The sequence below is a fragment of the Fundulus heteroclitus genome, chromosome 20, assembly GCF_011125445.2.
Source record: "Fundulus heteroclitus isolate FHET01 chromosome 20, MU-UCD_Fhet_4.1, whole genome shotgun sequence".
Lineage (NCBI taxonomy): Eukaryota > Metazoa > Chordata > Actinopteri > Cyprinodontiformes > Fundulidae > Fundulus > Fundulus heteroclitus.
The window spans coordinates 19,378,799-19,403,506 of NC_046380.1; the positions used below are offsets into that span (position 1 = coordinate 19,378,799).

General features: G+C 38.8%; 1 protein-coding gene across 1 annotated transcript in view; it reads right to left on the reverse strand.

Moving 5' to 3' along the window:
* gnai2b (guanine nucleotide binding protein (G protein), alpha inhibiting activity polypeptide 2b) overlaps positions 1-23,419 on the reverse strand; it is a 64,686-nt gene extending 41,267 nt beyond the window's left edge. Inside the window, exon 1 of the mRNA XM_036151575.1 lies at positions 22,719-23,419. Coding sequence (XP_036007468.1) covers positions 22,719-22,836 — 118 coding nt within the window. The 5' untranslated portion in view covers positions 22,837-23,419. The remainder of the gene's footprint in view (positions 1-22,718) is intronic.
* Between the last annotated feature and the right edge of the window lie 1,289 nt (positions 23,420-24,708).

Here is a 24,708-nt window from a genome sequence, read left to right on the forward strand (position 1 = left end):
AGTGAAAGCATATCGATTGCTGGTCACAACACTCAACATGTGCAAGCTTATTAAACAAATGGTCAAAACGATGTTCTAATTAGTTTTTTTTACGGATAATTAAAAACACTAAAGAAACACTAAAGTCTTCATTTGCCATGAGATACACGATACACTAAAAAGTATTCGCTCACACATCCAGATAGTCGAACTCAGGTGTTCCAGTCACTTCCATAAAATCAAGTGCCTGGGCAATGCAGACTGTTCCTACAAACGTTTGTGAAAGAATGGGGCCGCTCTCGGGAGCTAAGTGAACTCCAGCATGGTTCTGTGATAGAATGCCAACTGCGAAACAAGTCCCGTCATAAAATGTCCTCGTTCCTAAATATTCCCCCACTCAACTCTCAGCGTTATAACAAAGTTGAGGCAACTAAGAATGACAGCAACTCTGCCACGAAGGTTGACCATGTAAACCAGCAGGTCAGAGACAGTAGATGCTGAGTAGCACAGTGTGCAGAGGTCAGCAATTTTCTGCACTCAATCACTACAAACTTCATGTGGCCTTCAGATTAGCGCAAGAAGAGCTGCGTAGAGAGCTTCATGGAATGGGTTTCCATGACCGAGCAGCTGCATCCAAGCCATCCCTCACCAAGCGCAATGAAAAGCGTTGGATAGGATACAGTTGGGTAAAGCACGCCGCCACAGGACTCTAGAGAAGTGAAGGAGGACTCTCTGGAGAGATGAATCACGGTTCTCCACATGCGGTGATCGGGTCGATGAGTCTGGGTTTGGCGGTTGCCAGGAGAAGGGTGGTTGTCTGACTGTTTAGTTCAAAGTGTAAAGGTCGGTGTAGGTGGGATTCTGATGTGGGGGGTGTTTCTTCTTATTCTGTTTTATCAAGTACTGTTACATTTTGGGGCTGTACGCTGGTGCAGTTGGCAGCACTGTTGCAGCAAGAAGGTCTTGGGTTCTAATCCCAGCCTGGGGTCCATCTCCCTGTGTATGCACGGGCTCTCTCCAGGTACTCTGGCTTTTTTCCATACACAGTCCAAAAACATGACTGGTGGCTCACTGAAATGGCCTTAGGTATGAGGAAACGTGTGTGTGTGTGTCTATGTATGCCCTGTGATAAAATGGCGACTTGTACAGGCAGGGCGTACCCCGCCTCTCGCCCAGTGACTGCTGGAGATAGCCCTTCCACAACCCAGCCAAATTAAGCGGCTATAGACAATGGATGGATGTCATCTTATTTTAGGTGAATAGCACATTTGTCCTGTGCTGGGTATTTAAAGTGCTTTATAAATAAAGTTGTATTGGGTTTGAGTTATATGTTACATATTCTGAACAACGCTTTCACATCGTTCACGAAAACAAACCTGAAGCTACCCACATGTTGGCTCACTGAAAAGCCATTCTTCATGCATCAAATCACACCAGCTGGTGTTTACCTCAAAATAATTCTGCTTTCTTATACTCCTCTATGTTTCTCCCTATATTTTATACTTTACACACACACACACACACACACACACACGCATGCACGCACGCACACACACTTTCAAGATGATGAGATGAGAGAAGTGCCATTCAGTACTTGATTGCACCGCTTCATTCAAGAGAATAAATTTTTGAGAGTGCTGGTTTATAAAAGCTTACAAAATCTGCTACTGCAAAGAGTCGCCTTGGATGAGTTATTAGGGTGAATTTTTAAAGTCATATATGCCAGATGACGGCAGAAACACTTTAAAAGACAAATAACGTGGCTTCATGTAGATATTTGAGAAGAGAATCTTTCTCATGTGCAAAACCTATCACCTTGCTCAGACACAATACACTGTGATCTGTATATTTCCGCTGAGTGGAAGACGATGACTTCAGACCTAAATATTTCAATCTGGTCCAACGGTGCTTGTGTTATAGCAGCTGGTTCATTATTGCTACCTTAATGGGTGATAAAGTCGGAGAGAAATAAACTGCCATGCCTGGGCCACCTGGAAAATATGTCTATACGTTGGCACATAAAAACGTTACTTTTTTTTTTAAAGCTACATGTAGATTACCTGACTCCGCCAGATAGATTTGCTCCGCATATCCATCTGGAAACCTTCCGTTGAAGTAACTTTGGGAAGGGGCGAAAATACTGGTTAGCTGATTGGCCTATGTTGGTGATTGACGGGCCAAATGAACCAATCAGATTCGTCGTCGCTCGTAACAGAGCGACGACGAAAACACAACCACAAGCCAAGCTACTGTTGCTGCTGCAGGTAAAGGCTCGTTAGCTCAGCAAATAAATACTACGTAATTCCGATAAAACTTGCTCGATAGCCACGCTAACGCTAGTTTCATCGGCTGAAGCCGCCATGTTCTTTAGACTGAACTGACGCGCTTCCCGTTGCGTCACACCTCAACCCGCCTCAAAGCCAACGCTGATTGGACGTTCGTTTGGTGAACGGCTCCAAATTTTCTTTAACGGAGAGTAGCCAGACTGATCTGCGAGTGAAACCTTGAAAGCTCGCGAGATCAGGATGGTCTCACGAGGCTAACATGTAGACCCCTGGATTTGAAATTAAAAGCCTTTGAACTAAGTCATGCAGATATGTGAAAAGAATAGGAAACCCTATTAACACTTGAAGACAAGCATTAAAGCTACAGTTGGTTATCTTGTTCAGAAACACTTTGTTATCCTGGGTGAAATCGTCCTTCCAGCCTGACAGTAGTAAATACATTATGTATTTAGAAAATAGAGGTTAAAAAAAATGTGATCTCTGAAAATGAGAGTTGCAGGTCTGTAAAAACTCTGACCATTCCTGTCATTTGGACCAAATGAATGGTAAGTGGACTGAACTTATATAGCGCTTTTCCAGTCATGCTGACCACCCATAGCTGTTCACTATAGCCACATTCACCCAGTCGCTCTCACTAACGCACACACATTTATACAACTTGGGGTTAAGTGGCACATCGACATGTGGCAAGGGAAAGCTGGAATCGAACCCACAGCCTTCTGATTGCCAGACGACTACTCAACCCATCAAGCCACAGTCGTCCAAATGAAAAGAACCAGATGGACACCTTATGTCTCGATCATCTTATCGATTGGTTGTTTATGAGAAGAAGAGGAAAGCCTCAGTGAATTAGGGAGATATTTTTTTTACGCGATCCCCCTGAGGAATGCAAAAGCAGGTAAGACGGGCTTGTGCATGCACATTTATTCAAAAAGGGAGTTCCGAAGAAAACTGCAGACTCTACCTTTCAAAACTAGGACTTCAGAAATAATGTTATTTGGACAGATGAGTCTAAACTGAATTATTTGACACTAGAACAGAGGACACACTTGGCATTAATCAAATACAGCAGTCCAGGAAGAGGACCGATCCCCCACTGTGAATCATGGAGGTGGAGTTAAACGAGTTTAGGATGCTTTGCTGCAACATAACCTGACCAGCTCACCGTCATATAATTCTATGACGGTAGATTATTCTACCATGAAGTGCACGGTGTATCAGAGAGAGCTTGATCAAAATGTAAGAGGATCTCTTAAAAAAAAACAATTGTGGTGAAGTGGACCCTGTTACATGACAGTGACACACAGGACTGGCTGAACAATAAGAGCTGAAAGTCCTGGGAAAGCCCAAATCTTAATTATGGAGATAATCTGGGGTCAAATGAATGGGACTGTAGATGCCTGAGATCTTTCCAACATCCCACAGCTGAAAGTGAAGAGTAGAGAAACATTTTCCTCGAGATTCGCAGAGATCTACAATAAATGTCTCACTAAAGTCAGTTTAACCAAAGGGGGTAAGATTAGGTATTTAGGGGTAGGGTGTCCTAACCTTCCTCAGAATACACCTTTTATATGTATTATTTGTTTAATAACCAAAACAAGTTTAATGTTTGGTATTTACTCATCTTTAAAGGACTTTGTTTTTGGAGAGATAAATAAATACAGAAATTCTTTTGTATTTCTTAATAAGGAAATGGACATTTAATGGGGTGTCCTTATCTCTTCCCAAGCCTGTAATGTTCCACAGTAGGTCCACTTTATGTGAATTGGTTTTGGCCCACTTTAAAATTTCACAGCTATGACTGTCAAGTGAATTTATGTCAGACTTCCACAAACCCCACAGTTTTAGGTCTTACGAGGAGACTTGATGAGATTAAATTATGAGCATACATAGAGCCACTGATTTGACTGTGATGGCACAGATAACTGAAGCAGATCAAACTCTGGGAAAGGTTAGGGTTAGAAACAAATTATATATGCTTTATGCTTTTACCACATAACTTTTGTGACAGATGCTGCAGGAGTATAGAAGCTGCCAGAGTCACTTTTAGAGGATATCCGGTCCTTGAATAAACATAGCAAGTATGGCGTTTGTACTCCTGGTCCAAAGTCTCAAGTTTCCAAGGAGACCTGGAGTCTGTCTGGAGTCTGTCTGACTCTTTCCAGCGATCCAAAACTAGATGAAAAGTCAATTTAAAAACTTGCAGAATCATTAGAACTATAGAGAAAATTATTGCCATTTTGTCAATGATTTTATTTTTAAAAAAAGTAGACAACATACTTGTGAGCGATGACATCCATTCAGGTCTAATTTCAGTTGTTTGAAAAGTTGGGATGAGTTGTGAGAAATAGCCAGTTTTCATCTTATTGATTAATAGAAGGGAATAACAGTCCAGAGGAAATCTGGCACAAGCAGGAGATTTTATCCCCAGCTAGCCAATTCTGGACAAACCCAAAATGTCAGCACTAGAAATTATGTGAGCTTTGAGAAACTGACTAAAACAACAAGAGCAACATATACACAGAGGTGGGTAGTAACTAGTAACATTTACTTGAGTAACTTTTTGAACAAAACTTTTAGGAGTAGTTTTACTGCACTTTTTACTTTTACTTAAGTCATTATTACTTAAGTATCACTACTCTTACTTTAGTAAAATTTCTGGCTACTCTACCTACTGCAAGTAACTTCATGAATAAAGAACATACTTGTTTTACCCAAAAATGCACCAGAGACAAAAATGTAGAGTTTATTTTAAAGTGAGACTTCTCATTTGTACACAAGCTTTGTTATTTTAATGTTATTTTCTATTTACTGAACTCACTGAGGGAGGTCTGATGGACGTACAGTAAATGGTAGATATCTCATTGAAAGAACTTTGCACCGTTTCAACATATTGTATATACATTAGCTGCTGTAAGGATTGCTTTCAAGTTTAATTTGACAAAAAATTATCTAGAAAAGTTTCTTCTCCCTCTTTGTATTTTTTTCATTGTTGTTTTTAATATACCAGGATTTGCACATAACCTTATAATTTTGTCTGTCAGATTACATACTTTTTTTAAATATTAAATCATCAATTGTTATGATTAGTTAGTCAGTACTTGAGTAGATTTCTTACTGTATACTTTTATTCTTACTTGAGTAAAAATATGTTGGAGCTACTCTTACTTGAGTACAGTTTTTGGCTACTCTACCCACCTCTACATATACAAGAGCCTGAAATGAATTTCTTCCACTGGGACCGTCAGTGGGGGGGGGGGGGGGGGGGGGGGGGGTTCTGAGTACCACTGCTCTTCTCAATCAAAATAAGTCCGTCATCACTTCTAAATGTCAATTCTTGCCTGGAAATGCCGTGGGTTTATCTATGTGGAATAAACACTCTGGATCTGAAATATAGAAATTAGGAAACATAGCTTTCTGGAAAAATAAGCAGTGTCTTGGCACAACTTAACCCCCCCCCCCCCCCCCCGAGTGGGGTAAATTGTGCATTTGGAGAGAATACCCAGAGGGAAATTGTCCCATTGATTATTAAAGTTAAATAAGGATATTTTAATTCCATATACTGTAATTCCATATAAAGGCTAGACAGACTCAGTACAAAATTACTAATATATGGTTTATTTAAAACTATATTACAACATCAACAGCCAATTTTCTACAAGTCTATTGTGCCACATGAACTCCTCAAAGGTCAGTTTTCTTAAAGGGGGCATATCATGCTTTTAATTTTTTTCTTTTCTCGTGTAGATTATTGCGATCTATATAAAGTGGGACTGCAACGCTTGGGTCTTAACTCCTCGTTATTGTAGCTCCTCGTTCCCCCTTTTTGCCCCTGTTCTGAGGTTTGTCGGACAGCAACTCGTTTTGGGGCTGTCTCTTTAAATCTAATGGAGGCAACTTCACACACTTGCAGGTCACAGAGCCTTCCACTCCACCCTGTTCTGGTGTGATACACAGCCCAAAGGGGGAGAAGAACTACCTTCTTACTTGATAACTGATGATAGTCATGATGGCCCTTTTCTAATTTTGGTCTAAAATTAGGAATATCACGTAGTTTTAGTCAGAAAATGTAAGAATACAGTGTACACTTACAATGAAATAAAGCATTTAAAATATTTACATATACTCACCCCAACCCTACCAATTTGGAAAAAATGCATTATCCAGTACATTTCAGCTTATATTATGCTAGCTGTATAGACTCATAGTGTAGGTATGAGTCTTTACAAAGTACTAAAACTTAGACTATAACAAGTCTATAACTGTTCAGACACAATAACCAAAAAAAAAAAATCATTTTAATTTTACTTTGAAAGGCAAAAAACATTATTTTATCTTAATTGTGCTAGTTCATTGACGCCTGCCAGTTCATTGTCAGTGTTATTGTATAGTTTGTGTGTGTAGGTTCAAATTACATCACTTCACCAGATTCTTGCATCTCTCATTACAATTACCATCTTAATTTTATATTTAAAAAAAATACATCTCACACTGGCTCATCTCTCTATTTAATATTGGAGCAAATATTTCAGCAACTGTTTTTCCCTTCCACCTGTGAAATTTTGTACAAAAAAATGTTTTCATGAAAAAAAAAAACCTTTACGACCAACATTACAATCTTTTTTTTTTTTTTTTTTAAGCCACTGGTCAGTGCTCTTGTTATGAATGAGTACTAGAAGCTGACAGCTTTTTCCTGGAATAAGCAGGACGCCAAATCGATAGCTGACCTTGAATAAAGAGCTTGGAATGGATTGAGTCTGCAACAGAGCCGCAGATTGTAAATGCTACTGAAAGCTAGGGGTTTATATCGCTGCAGAGCAGGCAGCTCCTCTTGCTGGACCTTTAAAACCTGCAGCGGAGAGAGAGGCAGCTGAGCAGTTCGACTGCTCCTTCAACGTTCTTAGCAGGAAGAAAGTGGGAGCCGTGCATTTTTTCCTCGGCCTTGACAGTGCAGCTGAGCTTCCACGTTAAAGTTGTATAATTTAAAGATAGTATCGGATGCATAAACCAGGCCAGCTATTCCCACCACCAGAAGCAGAACCTCTCAAAAAGCATTAGACATTAGGTAATTTGTAAAACAAATAGCATTTTATTTGTTTGTTTTTCTTTTGGACAAAATGTTGCAAAATAAGGCAACTTTAGTTTAACAAAAAGTTTTTTTTGGAAGAAACAGATAAAATTAATAATTTATAAATAGTTGAGAAATAAAAACATTTACTGTAAATCTTACATTTTGCTAAATAAGGTATAAGGGCTGTTTGTTAGGGGTGATTACTAAGGTTACAGTGAGTAAAAATATGGTATCAAGGTTTTAACACAAAAATTGAAAGAACAAGTGTAATATGATCTGACTGCATTTTCTTTTAAACGATTTACCTCTGCTGCTAATATAAATTTTAGTATACTTACAATAATGCTATCTATAATGTTTACTTCATCTTATTTTGATATACAGAATTAAATAAAAAATACACAATGTGTATGATATATTTCCAAAAAGAATGGGTTTCCACAAGTATATATTTGTCTAGAAGTCTTGGGGGAGAGGCAAGGCTGGCTTACTCTTTGCTCCTTACAGCTGGCGCTTTTTCTGGCATCTTATTAAAAGGACTAAACTGTATGAATGGCATTTTTGAGCCAGTAAAGTTTTTTTCTTCTTTTGTCTTGGCTTTTGATCCAGTTTATTTACAGCAAATGAGAAACAAGTTTAGAAATGTGACAATTTCCATTGGATGACATCTTGTGCTGATTTGAGTGTCAGGGGCGTCTGGTTTACATGGAAACCCTATGGTGGACGCGCGTCTAGGGAAGTCGACAGGTCCTGCGGCCCGATTCGCACTTCGGGCGCAGAGCGTTTTGAAGTTTTCAGCGTCTGAGGTTTCAAGTGTAGATGTGGAAAATCTAAACCAGGGAGCTTCAATTTCAAGCCTCGAGGTCCGGTGTGTCCTGCAACTTTTATACGTGTCTCTGCTTCAACACACCTGAATCAAATAATCAGGCCATTAGCAGGACTCTGGAGAACTTGACTACAAACTGAGGAGGTAATTCAGCTATTTGATTCAGGTGTGTTGGACCAGGAACATATCTAAAAGTTCCAGGACACCGGACCCTTAGGACCAGAATTGAAGACCCCTGATCTAAACAATTGCAGCTGGACATGGAGCATCAACCAATCTGAGAGACGGCGCCATGTGACGTAGTGGCATATTTTACGAGACCGTAGGAAGTCGACAAAGGAGGACAAACTCATCTTCGCCTTTTGTGCCAGTCTTATTATCTATGATCACTTGGACGATCACTACAGAGACAGTAATCGAAAGGAAAGTTGGGATCTCGGGTAAGTTATCAAAACTTTGACCACGGCAAAACTGTCCCCACATTTGAGGAAAAGAACAAGGTAGCTCCTCTCGTGTATCAGACTAATCTGTCCACACTTTGCACAGAGCGCCAAAACCGCTCTGCGCAAGAGTCCAATATGAAGCGTAAGACGTCCTTTTGATGCTTAAATGGCGTTCGGTCTGAATGCAGCATTACCTTTGCTCAAAAACACAGACAAGAATTTTCACTATGCACCAATAAAAGGGATAGTATTTTAAAAATATATATTTTAATATTTTTATTTATTTCTGAAGACCTACATTTATTAAAAATAACTGATTGCTACAAAAGGCAAATATTCTGGTAAATCCTGAACTTAAGCATTTCATAAAAGTTACCAATATTTAAATTCAACTGGACATTTTCCCTACACCTATTTTGCTTAAAAAAAGTCCCTGTCAGTGTAGGTTCCTTTATCTATACCTGGTCAGTGTAGGATTTGGTGAAAACGAACAGTTTTAAAAATGATGCTCCTGAAATGTTTTACCATCAGTCTAATAAACAACCATTCATTAAAATCTACCTACCACTTCTAGGGAGAAAAGGGATTTTTTAATGTTTCTTCATTAACGAGCCCATCTAGTGCGTGTAAGAGTGTGTGACTGATCGATGGATGTAATATCCTGCCTCGGTAATGTTTCCCTCGGCACCAACCTCTGAAGAACGATAATTAGGGAAGCAGCGACAGTTCGCTGTCCTGCAGTTTGCTCTCCTGTGCATGAGGTTTTCATTGTGCCAGTGAATAAATTAAAGCCAATGCATCTAATACAATGGAAACAGATGCTTTTGGAGAGGCAGATAAATAAAACTGAGTGATTACATTTTATGTGGCACGCTGCCCTTTAAAGTGTTACATCTTACATCTTTAGTACTAGCACCAAACTATTGATTTAGGGCCGCTGGATGGCTTAGCATTAAAAACAATCCCCAGAGAGAGGACAATCTTAAAGTTAGAAACGTCCTACGTTAACATGCAGTGCAACAGCAAAATAAAAAATATTCAGTACTAAATTCCAAGCTTTTTTTTATATGGATCTGCATTTAATATGAATTTTACAATTATAAGAGAACACAGAATTTGTGAACAATATTATTATCATGTCATTTTAATAGATTAGATAATGCATTTGATTAGACTTGTCAGATTAAAAGTACCTTTTACAAATAAAAGATTAAACATCTTTTTCATTAGGCGCACATTTTTATATTTAGTTATTTTCATTATTGATAATTATTTCATTAACTGTAGGTAGAATATCATCATAATGTACAGAAATAAAAACTTGAAAACATAAGTCTGTGTGTAATTATTTATATGCATTTCACATGAGTTTCTAAAGCAGCGTTATTGAAATAAATTAACTTTTCAATAATATTTTAATTTACTGATTATGACTTGTATATATTATAGTTAGAGTGGCAATGTCCGGTGGCAGCAGTTAAGGAGGACTAAGTTTTGTGCAATCAGTTACCTTTTTGGGCAGCTCATAATCTACTTCGAGGATAAACTATTACATTAACTATTATATTAACAGTAGGTAGAAGATCCAACCTACCTTTTTTTACTCAAACTTTGTTTTCCTCCAGCATTTGCATAACTTAAAGCAATGGTGTATGAATTGAAATGGCCTGTGATCAACAATTGTTTGCAAATTTTAAAGAATACACACAAACTACCGAGCCAAAATTTAATCCAACTTCAATTTTGGGCAATCGAACTTTAGACTTGAGGAAGCACTACTGGTTCAAAATGTTTAAATTCTTAATTTTTCCAACATAAACTGACTCCAGACACCATTGAATTAATTGTGATATCTCTGCATTTAGTTTTCTTCAAACCTTTAGAAGGTAATGCCAAAAACTTAAGAACCATCAGCACAGTTAATGAATATGCCAAGCTGGCCACTTCAGTTAGTTTCTGCATTTCAGTGTATTAAAAATCCTTTAACTTTTCTATGGACTGAATATCACTTCCTGCTATCACTCTTATCTGCAGTTTCTAAATTCAGAGACACAAAGACATGAAAATAGTCCTCTGAGAAAGTAAATATGCATCCCAAAACAGAACATTTAAGTACATATAAAGCTACAAAAATAACCCTAAACGATGCCAAGTGTAATTGCTTGTGCATCTATTTGCACCACATATTTTACTAAACTTTCTATTATCATGCATGAAGCGCTCTATGAGCAATAAGCTTCTTTAGCGGTAAACCTTTGATGCTGACATCCTTATTGAAGATGTCATGTCTGCTGGGCAACTGTCAAATCAGCAGTCTTCTCAATTATTGTGTAAGTCTTGATAGGGCCATAACCAATACATTTGTGTATTTCTTATTCTTCTTATTGTATTGGTGTTTTATAAATTTGAGTGGGGGGGGGATTTATTTTGGATTTTTTATTACCCATCAGCTATAATCATTAAAATTAACAAAGATAACCACTTGCATAATGTCGCTGTGTGTGCAATTCATTTATTTATGAGCTTCACCGTTTCAACTGAGACAATGAAATAAATAAACTTTTTAATTATATTCTAACTTACTGAGATGCCCCTGTTGCGTTTAGGCCATTCCAATCTTTAAAGAGAAAATACTTTTTGTGAAGGAATTTGTCTGTACAGTTCACACCCCTTTATTTAAATAGCTGCATAAATCACAACAAGCATTAATCAGCAAAACAAATAGGGAAGGAACAAGAGGAGGTACTCAGATTTGTTATGCTTTAAAGATGCATAAGTACCTTACGTCAGTGAACCGTGAGTCTCATACAGTGCACTTATAAAATATCGATTGCTCTCATACAGTAATGACATGCCAGAAATTGTTGACTGTAATTTCCATTCGTAAGATCCCCAAAGCAACATGGTCCATAAACAGGACCGGAGTCCAGTCACTCAATGCAAGGCTTAAAACTGGCTGCAAAGAAAAGGGCTCAAAAGAGGATAGTGTTTTTACGTAATATTCAATATTTCACAGATGACCTTAAGAAACTGTATTGAGAAATATGTACGCAATGATATTTTTTTTCTATTTACAATCAATTTATGATATTTTCCAGTGCATGCATTTGAAAAACAACTGATTCTCTGCTGCTACCATTGATATTCCTCCAACACTCACCCTTTTTTCCCCCAGCATCATTCCCTGTGATCCTTCATCATACTGACAAGGTTTCCGAGTGTTCGTGCAGAACCAATTAAGAAGTGAAGGTCATGCCAAGTTACAGAACATCCAGCACCTCCTACATCAACAGGCTTTGGAGACTGATGATGTCCGGGCAATGTGATGGTGACTAACCATCCTGTTCTACTTTCTGACATTGGTTTAAAGATGTTTTACATTGCATTATCTGTAATAGATATATGTGTAGAATAAAATCCTTGAAATTAGATTGAAAAATTCAACATGATTAAATTGTCCAATTCGTATGAAGAAAGGTGGTGGTGAGGTGGTGTGTGTGTGTGTGTTGGGGGGCGCTGAAAACTGGCTATGAAATGGTCAATTACTCAGAAAGTAAGGTAATTGAATTTATCTCCCATGTAATTAATCTGACTTCCAAAACCACAGAGAAGACTTAGTATAGGAGTTAGAAACTACAGCAGTAACTGCATGACAGATCTTATTTAAATTACTTTGAAATAACTTAAATTATTAAGGTTTTAACGAGAATGAACTCACTTGAATAAAAGGTTGCTGTGTAATACCGTATACCCACATTTAAAGTGGGAGCTCTTGCTGAAAGATTTCCTTTTAAATAAGTACCAATTTATGCCGGAACACATCACATTTTGTTCGCTGCAGATTTATTGCTTTCATTGCAATAAAATCTCTAGTCTTATGTTACTAGGACTGCACAGCTATTGTGTAAGAATGTTATGACTGCTGTATAATTTTTCTTTTGTATCAAAATGTTTCATCTTTTAATGTTCTGTGGCATCTAGGCATGGGAAGCATGAGATTCCCATGTTAACCTTTGTTAAAGATTGTTTTACCCTTTAGATAAAAATAGCACAATCGCATGATATTAAGCTACAGTTGGTAATCCTGTTCAGACACACTTTTTGTTATACTGGCAAATCATCTTTCCATCCTGACAGTAGTAAATACATTATGTATTCAGAAAAAGGGGGATATCAAAATTAGATCTCTGTGAAAGCTGCAGGCCTGTAAAAACTGACCAATCACTGCTGTTTGGTCCGAATGGCAGTAATTGGTCAGAGTTTTGGTCCTGCTCTCACCCCCCTCTGTCCATCATGTTCCAGAGGTATCACCTAATTTATTGGTTGTCCCACATGCCAATCATTCTGATGCGCTCACGAAACGTCAATGTGTGTGCTCGCTCCATATTAGTTTCCTCTTGCTGGCTACACATGCACACTTCCAGTGTTTATGTATCCGGTTAGCTTAGTGGTTAGCCGTTTATTGTAGCTTCGCTGCTCTCTCTAAACTTTGAACATGCCTGAGATACACAAGAAGCAGACCATAAGTTTATTACCCCGTTTACACTACCCCTTTTTAACCGTCCCGAGACCAGCCCCAGCTCGGTGACCGAGATAACTATTGAGTGTAAATGGAACGCAAACTGAACTAAACTGAGCCAGACACAACCGGCCGCGCTAAATGCAGACCAGTTCCAAGTGTGGGCTCGGCCTGGTTTTTCCCTGGCTTGGTTCTCTAATAACAAAGAGCACATGAGCAGACCATGTCATCTCATGCAACCAGCTGATATTTGAGACATTCATAAAAATACTAGCTTCCCTACCATGACACGCGGTTTCCAGTGATGAAACTCAGCTTCTGTCGTTGTTTCTTGCATCTGTAAATCCTTATTAGACCTTCGTTTGTCTTATGCACTTCCCAAAAGCCGACTGTCAAAATTCACCAAAAGTTGCCGTCTTCGCCTGACTCTCCACAAACAACGAATAACCAAACATAACTTCCTGAATGTTACGGGTGCCGCCATTTTTATTTGCTTGATTCCCTCCTTCAATCCTATAGAGCAGTAGTACAGTAGATCATCACTAGGAGGCGAGGAAACCAAGGAACCGAGATAGCTTGGTGTGTAAACGGTCGTCAGAACCAAGCTCGGCTTGGTTAACTGATCCAAGCTCGGGCCGAGCTCGGCATGGATCGGTTTAACAAGGGTAGTGGAAATGGGGCTATAGAGAAGAAGAAGGAGGCCTCAGTAGAAAGAAATAAGACCAGAGTGGATTTTGAATTTTTTGCACACAATCCCCTGAGGAGCAGAAGAGCAGGTAAGACAGTCTTGCACATGCACAATTACTCAAAGGGGACTTGGGGAAACTTCCGGAAAAATCGCCAACTCTATCTTTAACCCATAGTATACTGATTGTTGCACATGTCCCTGTCAGTCAGTGTTTTTGGATCTTGGCCACTAAAACATACATCGAATGCGGGCATCAAAGCCAGAGAACGTCTATCCAACCAGCTGAAAATATTCTTGCCATGAAAAACTTGTATGCATATGACTTGCCATATCCTACCAAATTCTGCATCCAAGGAGTGTAATTGCCATATTGCACACACTGATTCTGTGATGACGACTGTAATTCAATATATTATGCTGCTTGAATACTGAGCAAAAAACCTTCTAAATTCAGTTGTAGGTTTTACGTGCGTCCTGTGCAAAAATTATAAATTTCTCCCGTTCTGCTCATCAGTTAGTAAAAAGTAGAACAAGCTCTTATTAGCTAGTTATTTGCTTGGGCTACCATACAGAAGCACCGATAAAAGTGATGGATGGCCCTTTGAATCCCCGCTATGACTGTATTTTTTGCAACCAGAAAGATGTCAAAATGTCCAAATTTGTCTTTCTTGTCATCAAGGGAACAGTATAGTATCCTTACTAAACCAGCTGACTAGCAGTGCAAAGCAACAGGTGCAGGAGCTTTTCCCCAGCTGCTCCATATAGACAGAAAAAGGGCACGTTCACTTTTGCACTTTCTCTGATATCTGATTAAAACGACGTTCAACTTCACAAATCATATCACAGCAACATTTAGCTATTTTAGACATGTAACGTTTTAAAACCTTGGTATAGTTTAATACCTGTAAGAAACACCTGAACTGTGTTCACACCTCTGATAACAAGAAACTCTAGAAATACTGGCGGTAACACTAATTAGGATTAGCAGATTCAAAATAATTAATCAGAAATTTTATTTCATGCTCTAACTCCCCAAAACACTCAGAAAACTCCCAAAAGAGTTAGAGCTAGTTTCACAGTGTATTTTTTTTTAGATCTTGTCTACACTTAGATAACTACGATAAATTGTCATAAACGATCGAGAAAAAAAAAAACACGTGTCCATACGAGAGGAAGCAGCACAACTGAATAGGCTGTAGTAAATACGCAGGGCCCATTGGTGGCAATGTGACACTGCCAAAGAAACATGCAAAAAACATTGGGCAAATGCAGACAACTAATGTGAAGTGAATACAGGATCATGGCGGGGGATTGGACACCCACACATCTATACACGTTCAACGTGATCTTTATGGGGGATGGCAGAGGACATGCTGTGTAGAGTGGGCTTGTTAGTAAGGAAGAGTCTAAGGACGCCACTAGCAGCCATAACAAAGCTGCAACACCGGACAGCGCCATCTTTGTTATTTGTGAGAATGAGGTGCATGCAGGTTACAGGGAGAGCAACAATGTAATAATTTAAGAAAAGATGCAGCTTGCGTGCACACATGGAAAAATTAAGCCGGTGTTTTGAAATGTATCCACTCAAAAATGAATGTTTACCATCTCCCAGTCGTCTTTATATGAAGAAACATTCTCAAAGTGTTGGCTTAACTATTGCTGCTAACTGTCCCCACAAACATCTGTTCAGCTACATCTATAAGTCTAGAATATTCTAGACTTGTTGGTGTAATGGTCAAAAACATAGACTTTAGTCAATCGAGACAGATTCCTTCATGATTGAAGAATTGGGGAGTGGTGGTCTAGTGGTTAGAGCAGGGTTCTTACATCCTGTGAAGGCTGCAAGTTCCTAGGTTAAAATCCCACAGACAGCCACTGAGCATGACCCTTAGGCCTAGATTGCTCCCTGGGTAACGCACAGTGGCAGCCCAAAGCCCTCTAAGGGATGAGTTAAATCCAGAGAACAAATTTCATCAGAATGCACAAAAGTTGCAATGACAAGGATGATGAATAGCTGCATCGAGTACCCTCGTTATGCCTGCTAGAATATATCAAGTCCGAGTCTAATTAAATTTTACAACATAGCTGCAGCACTTAAAAGAGACATTCTGTAAGTAACTAAATTATTAACAAGAAGAAAAAGTCCACTGGAAGTGAAAATCAGATATTAGCATTAAACAAACGTCCTAAACACACAGGCCTGAATGTGAGTGAGTTCTCACTTCCACAAATTCAAAACCTGACACTCTACCAGGGTGTGATAAACCTCCATCCTGCCTCAGGAAATATCCAGAGATGACTTCCCACTTCATCAGGGAGAGCAGACACACAACTGTACCACCTCAGACATTATCTCATTTGAGAGACACAAAATAGGACCCAACACATGCTTGAAGCCTGAAAGATGAGCCTGTTAACCAGAACCCTCTCATTAGAGAAACTAAATCTCTTTGAAGCAAATTATTTTTTTTGCAACATTCTTCACAATTCAAAGTAAAACTGATATCAAAGTCTGAATGCAGTAGCAGTTATTTCTTGCTAGCTCAGCACATACATGCATTTCCTGATGACTTATGGGTATTCATCAGAGACATGACTAACGGTCGATAAGTACATTCTTTCAATAAGCGGGTAATTGTGAAGCTGTCATCTCTAGATGGACAGTCTCAGACTCTGAGCTCTCCTCTCTCCGTCATGAGAGGTGAGTAATGTCTGTGAAGCACCATTATTATAGTTAGCATGCTTGAGTAGGGAATTAAGAGGGTAGCTGCAGTTGATAGTGATTTAGGACGTTTCAAAAAGGGACAAGGAAAGGTGAATATATGCGAGAATGGAAAAGGAAGCAGCCTCACCTTGACTAAAATTTCTTGCCCTTAAAATGCTGTTAACTTAGACATATCACTTTAGTTCTCCACGTTTTTCCAACCACTAATTCAACTTCATTTTATAAAGATGTTATCTGATAGACACTTAAAACACAAAATAATTCAGAATTGAACGGGAAAAGACAAAAAAGGACTTCCAAAGGTTTTTAAAGCTATAAATCAAAGTGTGGCATGATTTCAGCCCACCTGAGTGAATACCTTATCGAAATCTACCAGCTTTGCACGTCTAAATAGCTCAGGCTCAGTCTGATTGGATGGAGAGTGTCTGTGAGCATCAGTTTTCAAGTCCTGCCCTAAACTGTCAATTGGATTTAGGACTGGGTTGTTTTCGACTAAGAACACGCTTTGATCTAAACCTTTGTAGCTCTGACTGTCTGTTTAGGGCTGTTGTATAAACCATTTCATGTAGTTGATATTGCTGCATATGTAAATTCTCCATAGAATTTCATTAAAAAAATAACCTCAGCTTGTTTTGTCAGGCCAAATGTCCCTCCTCAGTAATAGGTGTGGGTACGTTAATGATAAGCAGCTCTTCCTACTTGACTTCACTCTGATTGGCTACTACCATATTTGGAAAACCGGTCAAATGACCCCCCCTCCATTCAAACGTCTCTCAGCCCGTGCTCTATCATAAATCCATATTATGATATTAAGGATAGTGGAAGCATTTGTGTTACAGGATGTCGGACAAGTGAAGCCAAGCTGACCAAAGGCTTTAACCCGGCAGAGCGATTCAACACAGTGGGACCGAAATACAAAGCCAGATAGACTGTGAGGGGATGGGGAGCTGGCTGTCTTCTCAGGAGCAATATGGAAACATGTGTCGCCAACAAGCTTCTGATGCTGATAAGACCATTATTTATTAATTTGGTTTCATCTTGAAAAGGTCAAGCTTCTGTTTTCTGACTTCACAGGAAATTCCCAAAAAGAACACAAATAATCCCTGATCTGTATAATCATTGGTTTGATGTTAATTATGTAGTTTTAAATAAAAGGATACAAGAAATCAATGCACAAAGCCAAGAAGCATTGCTGCATTTAACCATTAATACTTGGAAATGGGTTTGATATAATTCCTCTGGACACATACTGAAATATTTACGCAGTCAGGCAAAACATCAGGCAGAGTAGCTCTCTGAATGTATGAGAGAGGCTTTTCATCCATCCGCAAACCACCATTGTTTGTTTCATTTCTTATGTCTGAGCAAGTCGTTGTTCAATTAGGATATTGTTTTGTGCCAATTTGTCAGACAGCTCATTACAGACTTAAGATTTTCGAAATTTGATGGGATGCTGACATGAGATGGATTTAATCAAAGCAATGATCATATGAAAGCTGTCAAATCATGTCATTTACTCCCAAAAGCAAGTGAAGGTACTAGAAACAGGACTAAAAAAGAAAGCTGCAAAAAACATTCATTAACAAATCTCCATTAAACAGAGTTTTCTTATATAAAAAAAGATCAATCATAGTACAATAACACACTCACAAACATACATCTTATGTGCTAAAATGGTGTGTATTGTGTATAAAACTTCATGGTTTCGTAAGTTTATACATGAAAAAAAACTTGTTTCATGTGAGGGTTCTAAAAGGCAGAATAATAAATTAACTGTCACACATGAAATTGGAACTGACAATCAAAATAAGTTTACTCAGTTCAAACAAATTATAGGCTCTAATGCTTCAAAGTTTTTAGTGAATTTTAGCCAAACGTAATATAACTCACCCGTTTGCTCTCATTACGCATTTGCTTCTTTACATTGCCCGTCTATGGCATTTAAAAAAAAGGTACACAACTGTAAAAGCTGCTGTCAATGATGTTTTTCTCATGCATGCTGGAATGTGTGTGAAAAGGTGTCTTGTCTGTGTATAAACATGAGAAAATGAATTGCACATCAAATCCTGTCACATCTTTGACGTATGTGTGCCTATTTAATGTATTGGTGTGAATAGTGCCATCTGGGCTCAAATGTTTTCCATTGTATCTTACTTCCCATCCTTAATGATTGAATCAGACAAAAAGTAGGATGACTTGAAGCCACTCTAAGCATTTGGCATGCCTAGGTGTAGGAATCTTCACCAGTACCGACCGAGCATCTGCATAGCTTGGCGTGAGACTGAATAAGATTATTATTGAGTCATTGCTGTGACATTTGAGTTGGACTCAAAGACGAGTTGGACTCATAGCAGTGAAATTTTTTATATTTTCCATGAATCTGTTGCAGCCCGGTTTAGCTGGAGATCATGTTATATATGCCACATTACCAAATGGTGCATCAATCATCTAAAGTAGCATTTCTTCCAATGACACGGAAACACAAGGGATATAAGAAAATAGTTTTGCAATATTATCACATTGTATCTGGTGCTACGGTATGCATAGAGTGATGATATCCAGCGAACTCAGGCTGCTATGGACCTTTTTTCCTTCTTTGAAATGTGACAAAGATGTATAAAAAAATAAAAAATAAATAAGCAACTGCTGCAAAAGTTGAAATCAGAGATTAAGGAATAGTTTATACAGTTTTAATGCTATGTCAAATGCTCTTTAAGCAATGATGAAGATTTATTTTTGACTAAATGTGCTTCATTATGTCTGGACCAACTTGAAAAACATTTCTTGTAGAGGTTAACCCATCAAGCTTTTAAGGGTTGATAACTATATTTTACACTTTACTTTGAGTTCTGACAAGAAGATTCCAATTTTAGCTGATTTGTACTATATAGCACGTTTAAATTAAAGGGGCAAAGCATAAGTTCCATGATCTTTGCAGATCTCTGCCCCTTCTGGTGACAAGATGAAATGACACCTGTGTTGTGCATGTTTATGGAAGAAGAATAGAAGCATCTGCCACTGCGACTGCACAGGTCTTTTTTTAGAGGTCTAACAGCCCGTGTTCTCTCGCTAATGCATTGATTACAGCGGAGACTCAACAAAGTAGCCCAGGTGACCGAGAGCCTGCAGCGCCTCACACCCATGCCCAGAGGATTCAGCCCGAATTGCTCTTTCACAAACTGACTAATACAGCCTATACAGGCAACTGTGGTAAATAGAGGATAACTAATTTAACACATCGACCAATCGTAAGGCATGAATAGGAAAGAAAATAAATATTTAACTTTAAAACTTACACTATGGATCTTTAACCTCCAATCTTTATCTGATTGGATTTACATTTAACCTACAACCTCTGTCAAAGAACCTGCAGTACATGCCCATCAAGATCTAGTTTTGTTACATTTAACTGTTGCATGAAAACAAAGTTTTCTTAATTTAGTATGCTTTTCCTGTTACTGTCCTTAAAAAAAATTGGAGACAAGATGGAGTCATGTGGTAAGACTTTGAACTACAATTGTTACAGACCAATAAAAGCCTGATCAGTGCATCTCTAAAATTCCCTTTGATAAACCGGAATGTCTCAGCGTTATACTTGAACAAAACACCTTAAGCTTTATACCTGTAGTTTAGGTTACCACATTTTAACATAACACATTGCTGATGTTGAAAATCAGCTGTCACATTTACTGTGAATGCTCAAGCGGCACATCATTCAGGTGTCAACTATTCCTTTACTGTGACCCTTTCACAACAGGAACCCTGTGTCTGATATCACACACACACACACACACACACACACACACACACACACACACACACACACCTATAAGGATACATCTCATTTTGAAGCCTGTGCCAAGAACGCCGGCATACCAAATCAGACAAGGTGACAGCAGGTTTGCAGTACAGTGAGGAAAGGGCACCATCAGCCATCAAGATCTAACCATGTTTAGGCAGCGAGACCCGCCTGCTGGTGCAGGATATGGATGATAGATAACAGAATAACAGCTGAAAGAAATGTGCATTTAATAGAAGTGCACCAATAAATTGGCCAGTGGTTGGAATCGGCCAATTCTCATCCAGACTCCATGGTGTTTTGTTACTGAAGGTCATATTTGGATTGATTTTATTCTTGAATTCTGGGCTATCAACAAAAACTAAACGAAAATAATCTTGCACTATTAATATAACAGATTTTTTTTTCCATTAATGAGATTTTTTTTAATGTTTAAAACATACGGGTGGAGCTTGTTACTGAAGAACTCAGTAGGTGGAAATTCTACTGCTGAAAAGTAAACTCTGTGCTGCCAAGCCTCCTCTTCTGAGCTGTTTCAGGGTCAGAAAGGAAAATAAAAATATATATATTAAATGTTAATGTGTTTTGTGCACACATTTAGAGTAGTAATAATAACTGAGGACAAATCTCCAGAGCTCTGCTGAGGAGCAAAAAGGAACTAAAGCAGACAAAAGAAAATATGAACATAGAATCTTATTTTATTATTTTATTATAACTCCCATCTTCCAATTTCAATATCCTGTTGGAAGACTTTGGCTAAGTTCACACATGAACTTAGCCAAAGTTCATGTGTGGGGGGGGGGGGGGGGAGGGGGATTTCTGCCACATTTTGCCTGCAATGTAAATCTAGTTTTAGGAATATTAACAATCCAGAAATAAAATAAATTATGGTTATCGATACTAGCAGTGGTAGCTTCACTAATCCCAATTAAAACCTTTACAGTGTTACAGAATCAAAAAGCTATATTGTCATTATGTGTTCACATCATGAAAATTTTGATGAGGCAGACACGGGCTGAGGATGCACATAATTACAAACCACATGCAGACACAACAAGACAATCTTTCCACTATTTTTTTGGCTGCAGAATTTTGCAATTTTCATGGATGTCTAAACAGACGGTCCCTCACAGATTGAAGAGTGCAAATACATATTTTCTAGTGAGAGAAAGCTTAAATGATTTTCATCAGATCAAAAGGGTTTTGTAGTGACATTTACTCCCAATAAAGACAAGAGGTTGACAGCAGCAGCCTTTTTAAAACTACTCATAGTAGTGCATGGTCTTCTATCTTTCACCTTAGTCTTAGCAGTCTATAGATTTAACAGCTCTTCGGCTAACATACGTAGTTATGAAAGGACTGGGTGGAGACTATCAATAGTTGTGTTTTACCCCACAGAGGCATAAAAAGTAAAAGGTTTTATGATCTAAAAAAATATTGGCAGATATGTACATTTTTGGGATCAGATCGGGAACCCAAAAGCATCTCCAGCTAATATATCCGTAGTTGTTATTGATAATAATATTAATAATTTGTATTGTGAGGCAGCAGTTTTGGAGCTTCTGGTTAATGAAACCTCAACAACCAGCCACATCGCTAGATCAAGTCGCCTATAAACATATTGACACTGCAAAAAAGAATAATTTCCATCCCCAGCTACACTTCATCACACACAAGAAATAAAACTCAAATCAAGCAGAAGAATTAATAACAATTAAAAAAAAATGTCTGACTCTTTTTCATAGGAGGAAAAGACAGCAGTGGAGGATAAGGGGGGAGTGAGAATGTGGTGATGAGTGGGAGGATGAGTGTTGGCTGTTTGCCGGAAACTGTTTGCACATACAGTATGAGAGGAAAAGGCCAAGGGAAGAATAAGGACTATGTCTCCAAGATGCAGGATTCTTCTCATGAAAACAGACTGATTTTAGCCAATACTCGGGAGTGAATCCTGCTGTGTACCAAAGTGACCGGTGTGTTTTTGTAAAGAGTGGAGCCGGTGGGTGGCTCTGTTAATGTTTAGCCCTGGTCCACAGGTTTTAAAGGCTGTATTAAATTAAGCTTTCTGGGAAGAAAGCCAACTCGGGACTCTGAGAAGCAAAGCAGGGCAGCTTGTTGACGTGATGATATCTGCCTTTATCTCCAGGAATCAGGACATTTGTATTGGCTAATTAATAACATCTTAAATGCTGTTCAAATGTGACTCTTTGGCCAGATGTTACTGAATCTGCTAATATAAAACGTAACCTAGAGATGATTAACTCTGTTGTGTTTTTTTTTTTTTTTTTTTTTACTTTGGACCACTGAGATTTATTTACCTCTGGATACATACACTTCCGCCCGTTAAATATTATAAACCCCGGAGCAATCTCCAGGGGAAACCTACCTAATAAAAGCAATTTCACCTCTCTCGCTGCCTTCTCTCCATCTTCTCGGAGGTTTTTGTCAATCATCTTTGACCTCTCCGCCGCAGCCTTATCCTCTGCGCTCACAGTGCAACCCATGGCTCCGGAGGCAGGGGCGCACCGACCACTTGCGCAAAAAAAAGGTATCTTTGCTGATTTCAGGAACACCGACGGCGCAGCTTGTGCGATGAAAATAACCTACTCCAGACAAATGTTCATATATAGAAATCAACGTCTCTGCTCTTTTGCTCTCAACTAGAAGCTATTTGGTCCATGCCGAGATGCACTGAGCCCGCTCTGCCCTACGTCCGTCCATCCATCCGTCCACGGGCTGGAGATGCCTGCGCCCGTTCCCCTCGCTCGTCTTGTCAGCCTCGTTTGCTGCTGCTGCTGCTGCTGAACAGCGCGTCCCTCCGTGGTGCAGTCAATTAGTCTCGCGCGAAAATGCTCAGATATCGTCGCGCGAAAAGTTGCCAACCGGTTGCGTTGACGTCACCTGAGCAACTTGTCGCGATAGTCCAATTAAAAGCAGGCGAGCTCTCCGCGGACTGGCCCCGAGCGAAACCAATTAGAGGGAAATGAGCCAGCGCCGAGGGACGTCACAGGGGGAGCGCTGTGTGCGGACTGCAGGGGGCGCTGTTCCAGCTACATTCCTCTGCATTTCTGCTGACCGTAGGTCGACAAATACAGCAGCACAGAGTAGCTGTTTTCATGCATGAGCCACTTTGTGGCTGTTAAAATGGCAAGCTTCCGTGCGTCACATGTTTATGAAATACCTTGGCACGTAATTAGGCCGGCCTGAATGACAAGTGTACAGCGCCACCAAGTGGAAGTTTGCGGAACGTCCCAGCAGGTCAAACAGAGCAGCTTATTGGTAGCTTTTCCTTGCACATGGAATGAAAGAAAAAAAATGCTTACATTCAAATAACTTGCTTTTAAAATGTGTTGTTGAATGCTAAAAAAAAATAAGAAAATAAACAAATTAAAAGTCTAAAGTTTACTCAGGCGTTTCATTTTCAGCTTTCTGAACATCTTCCATAATCAATGTTCATGTTTGTGTTTTGGTGTATCTGTGAGTTCTTGGTTAGGGGTTTCTTTCCTGCTGACATCAGAATGTTTTATCAGGCACTGGTCTCAAAGATACAAAGTCTCACATGACCAAGTACCTTACTAAAGGCTGAGTGAATTTTATCAAAGGAGAACTGTATTTTGACCAGGCTCCAAAAGATGTGTGGTTTGGATTCATCTTATTACAATACAATGTCTTTTTCTACAAAAAAAAAAATAATACACTTCAATGCTTTACACATTAATCCCACCAAATTCAAGCAGCAGAGAAACAAAACTAAATGTTTAAAAAAAAAAAACAATAATTAAGATAATTTTTATTAGTTTTCACTTCAATTTATGTTGTACCATTTTACAACAAATGTCGTGTCAAGATCTTTTACATGACAAGCAGATTCTATGTATTTTCGAAACATGTTGTCAATTGAATTCAATCATAAAGAGCGAGTCACATGAAATAAAAATAATAATTCTAATAACTGCAAGATATAAAATGCTGAAAAAAATGTGATCAGTTGATTGTGTTAAATGGGAGTCATATAACTGACGTCTAATGGACCTTTAAACCAGTGATATGATAGTTTTGCGATGGGTGGGTGACAGAAATTGGATGATAAAATAGATTAAGGGTGATGAATTATACTTCCCCGGCTATCCAAAAGAATTATAAACATGTACTTATACTGTGTAAACATCCGACATGGCCAAGGCTTTTGGCAATGAAACAAATGTGTTTTACAACTTCATTTTTAGCACTGAACATTCATTTTTGATTAACCTTGTTGATAATGAGATTCTCTCTCTTCTTTAAACAGCGGGTGGGTATCAAAGGGTCAGCTCTCCAGTGGTTTAAGTCTTGGCTCTCATATCGAGGTTTCTGTGTCTACGTTGATCTGTATACTC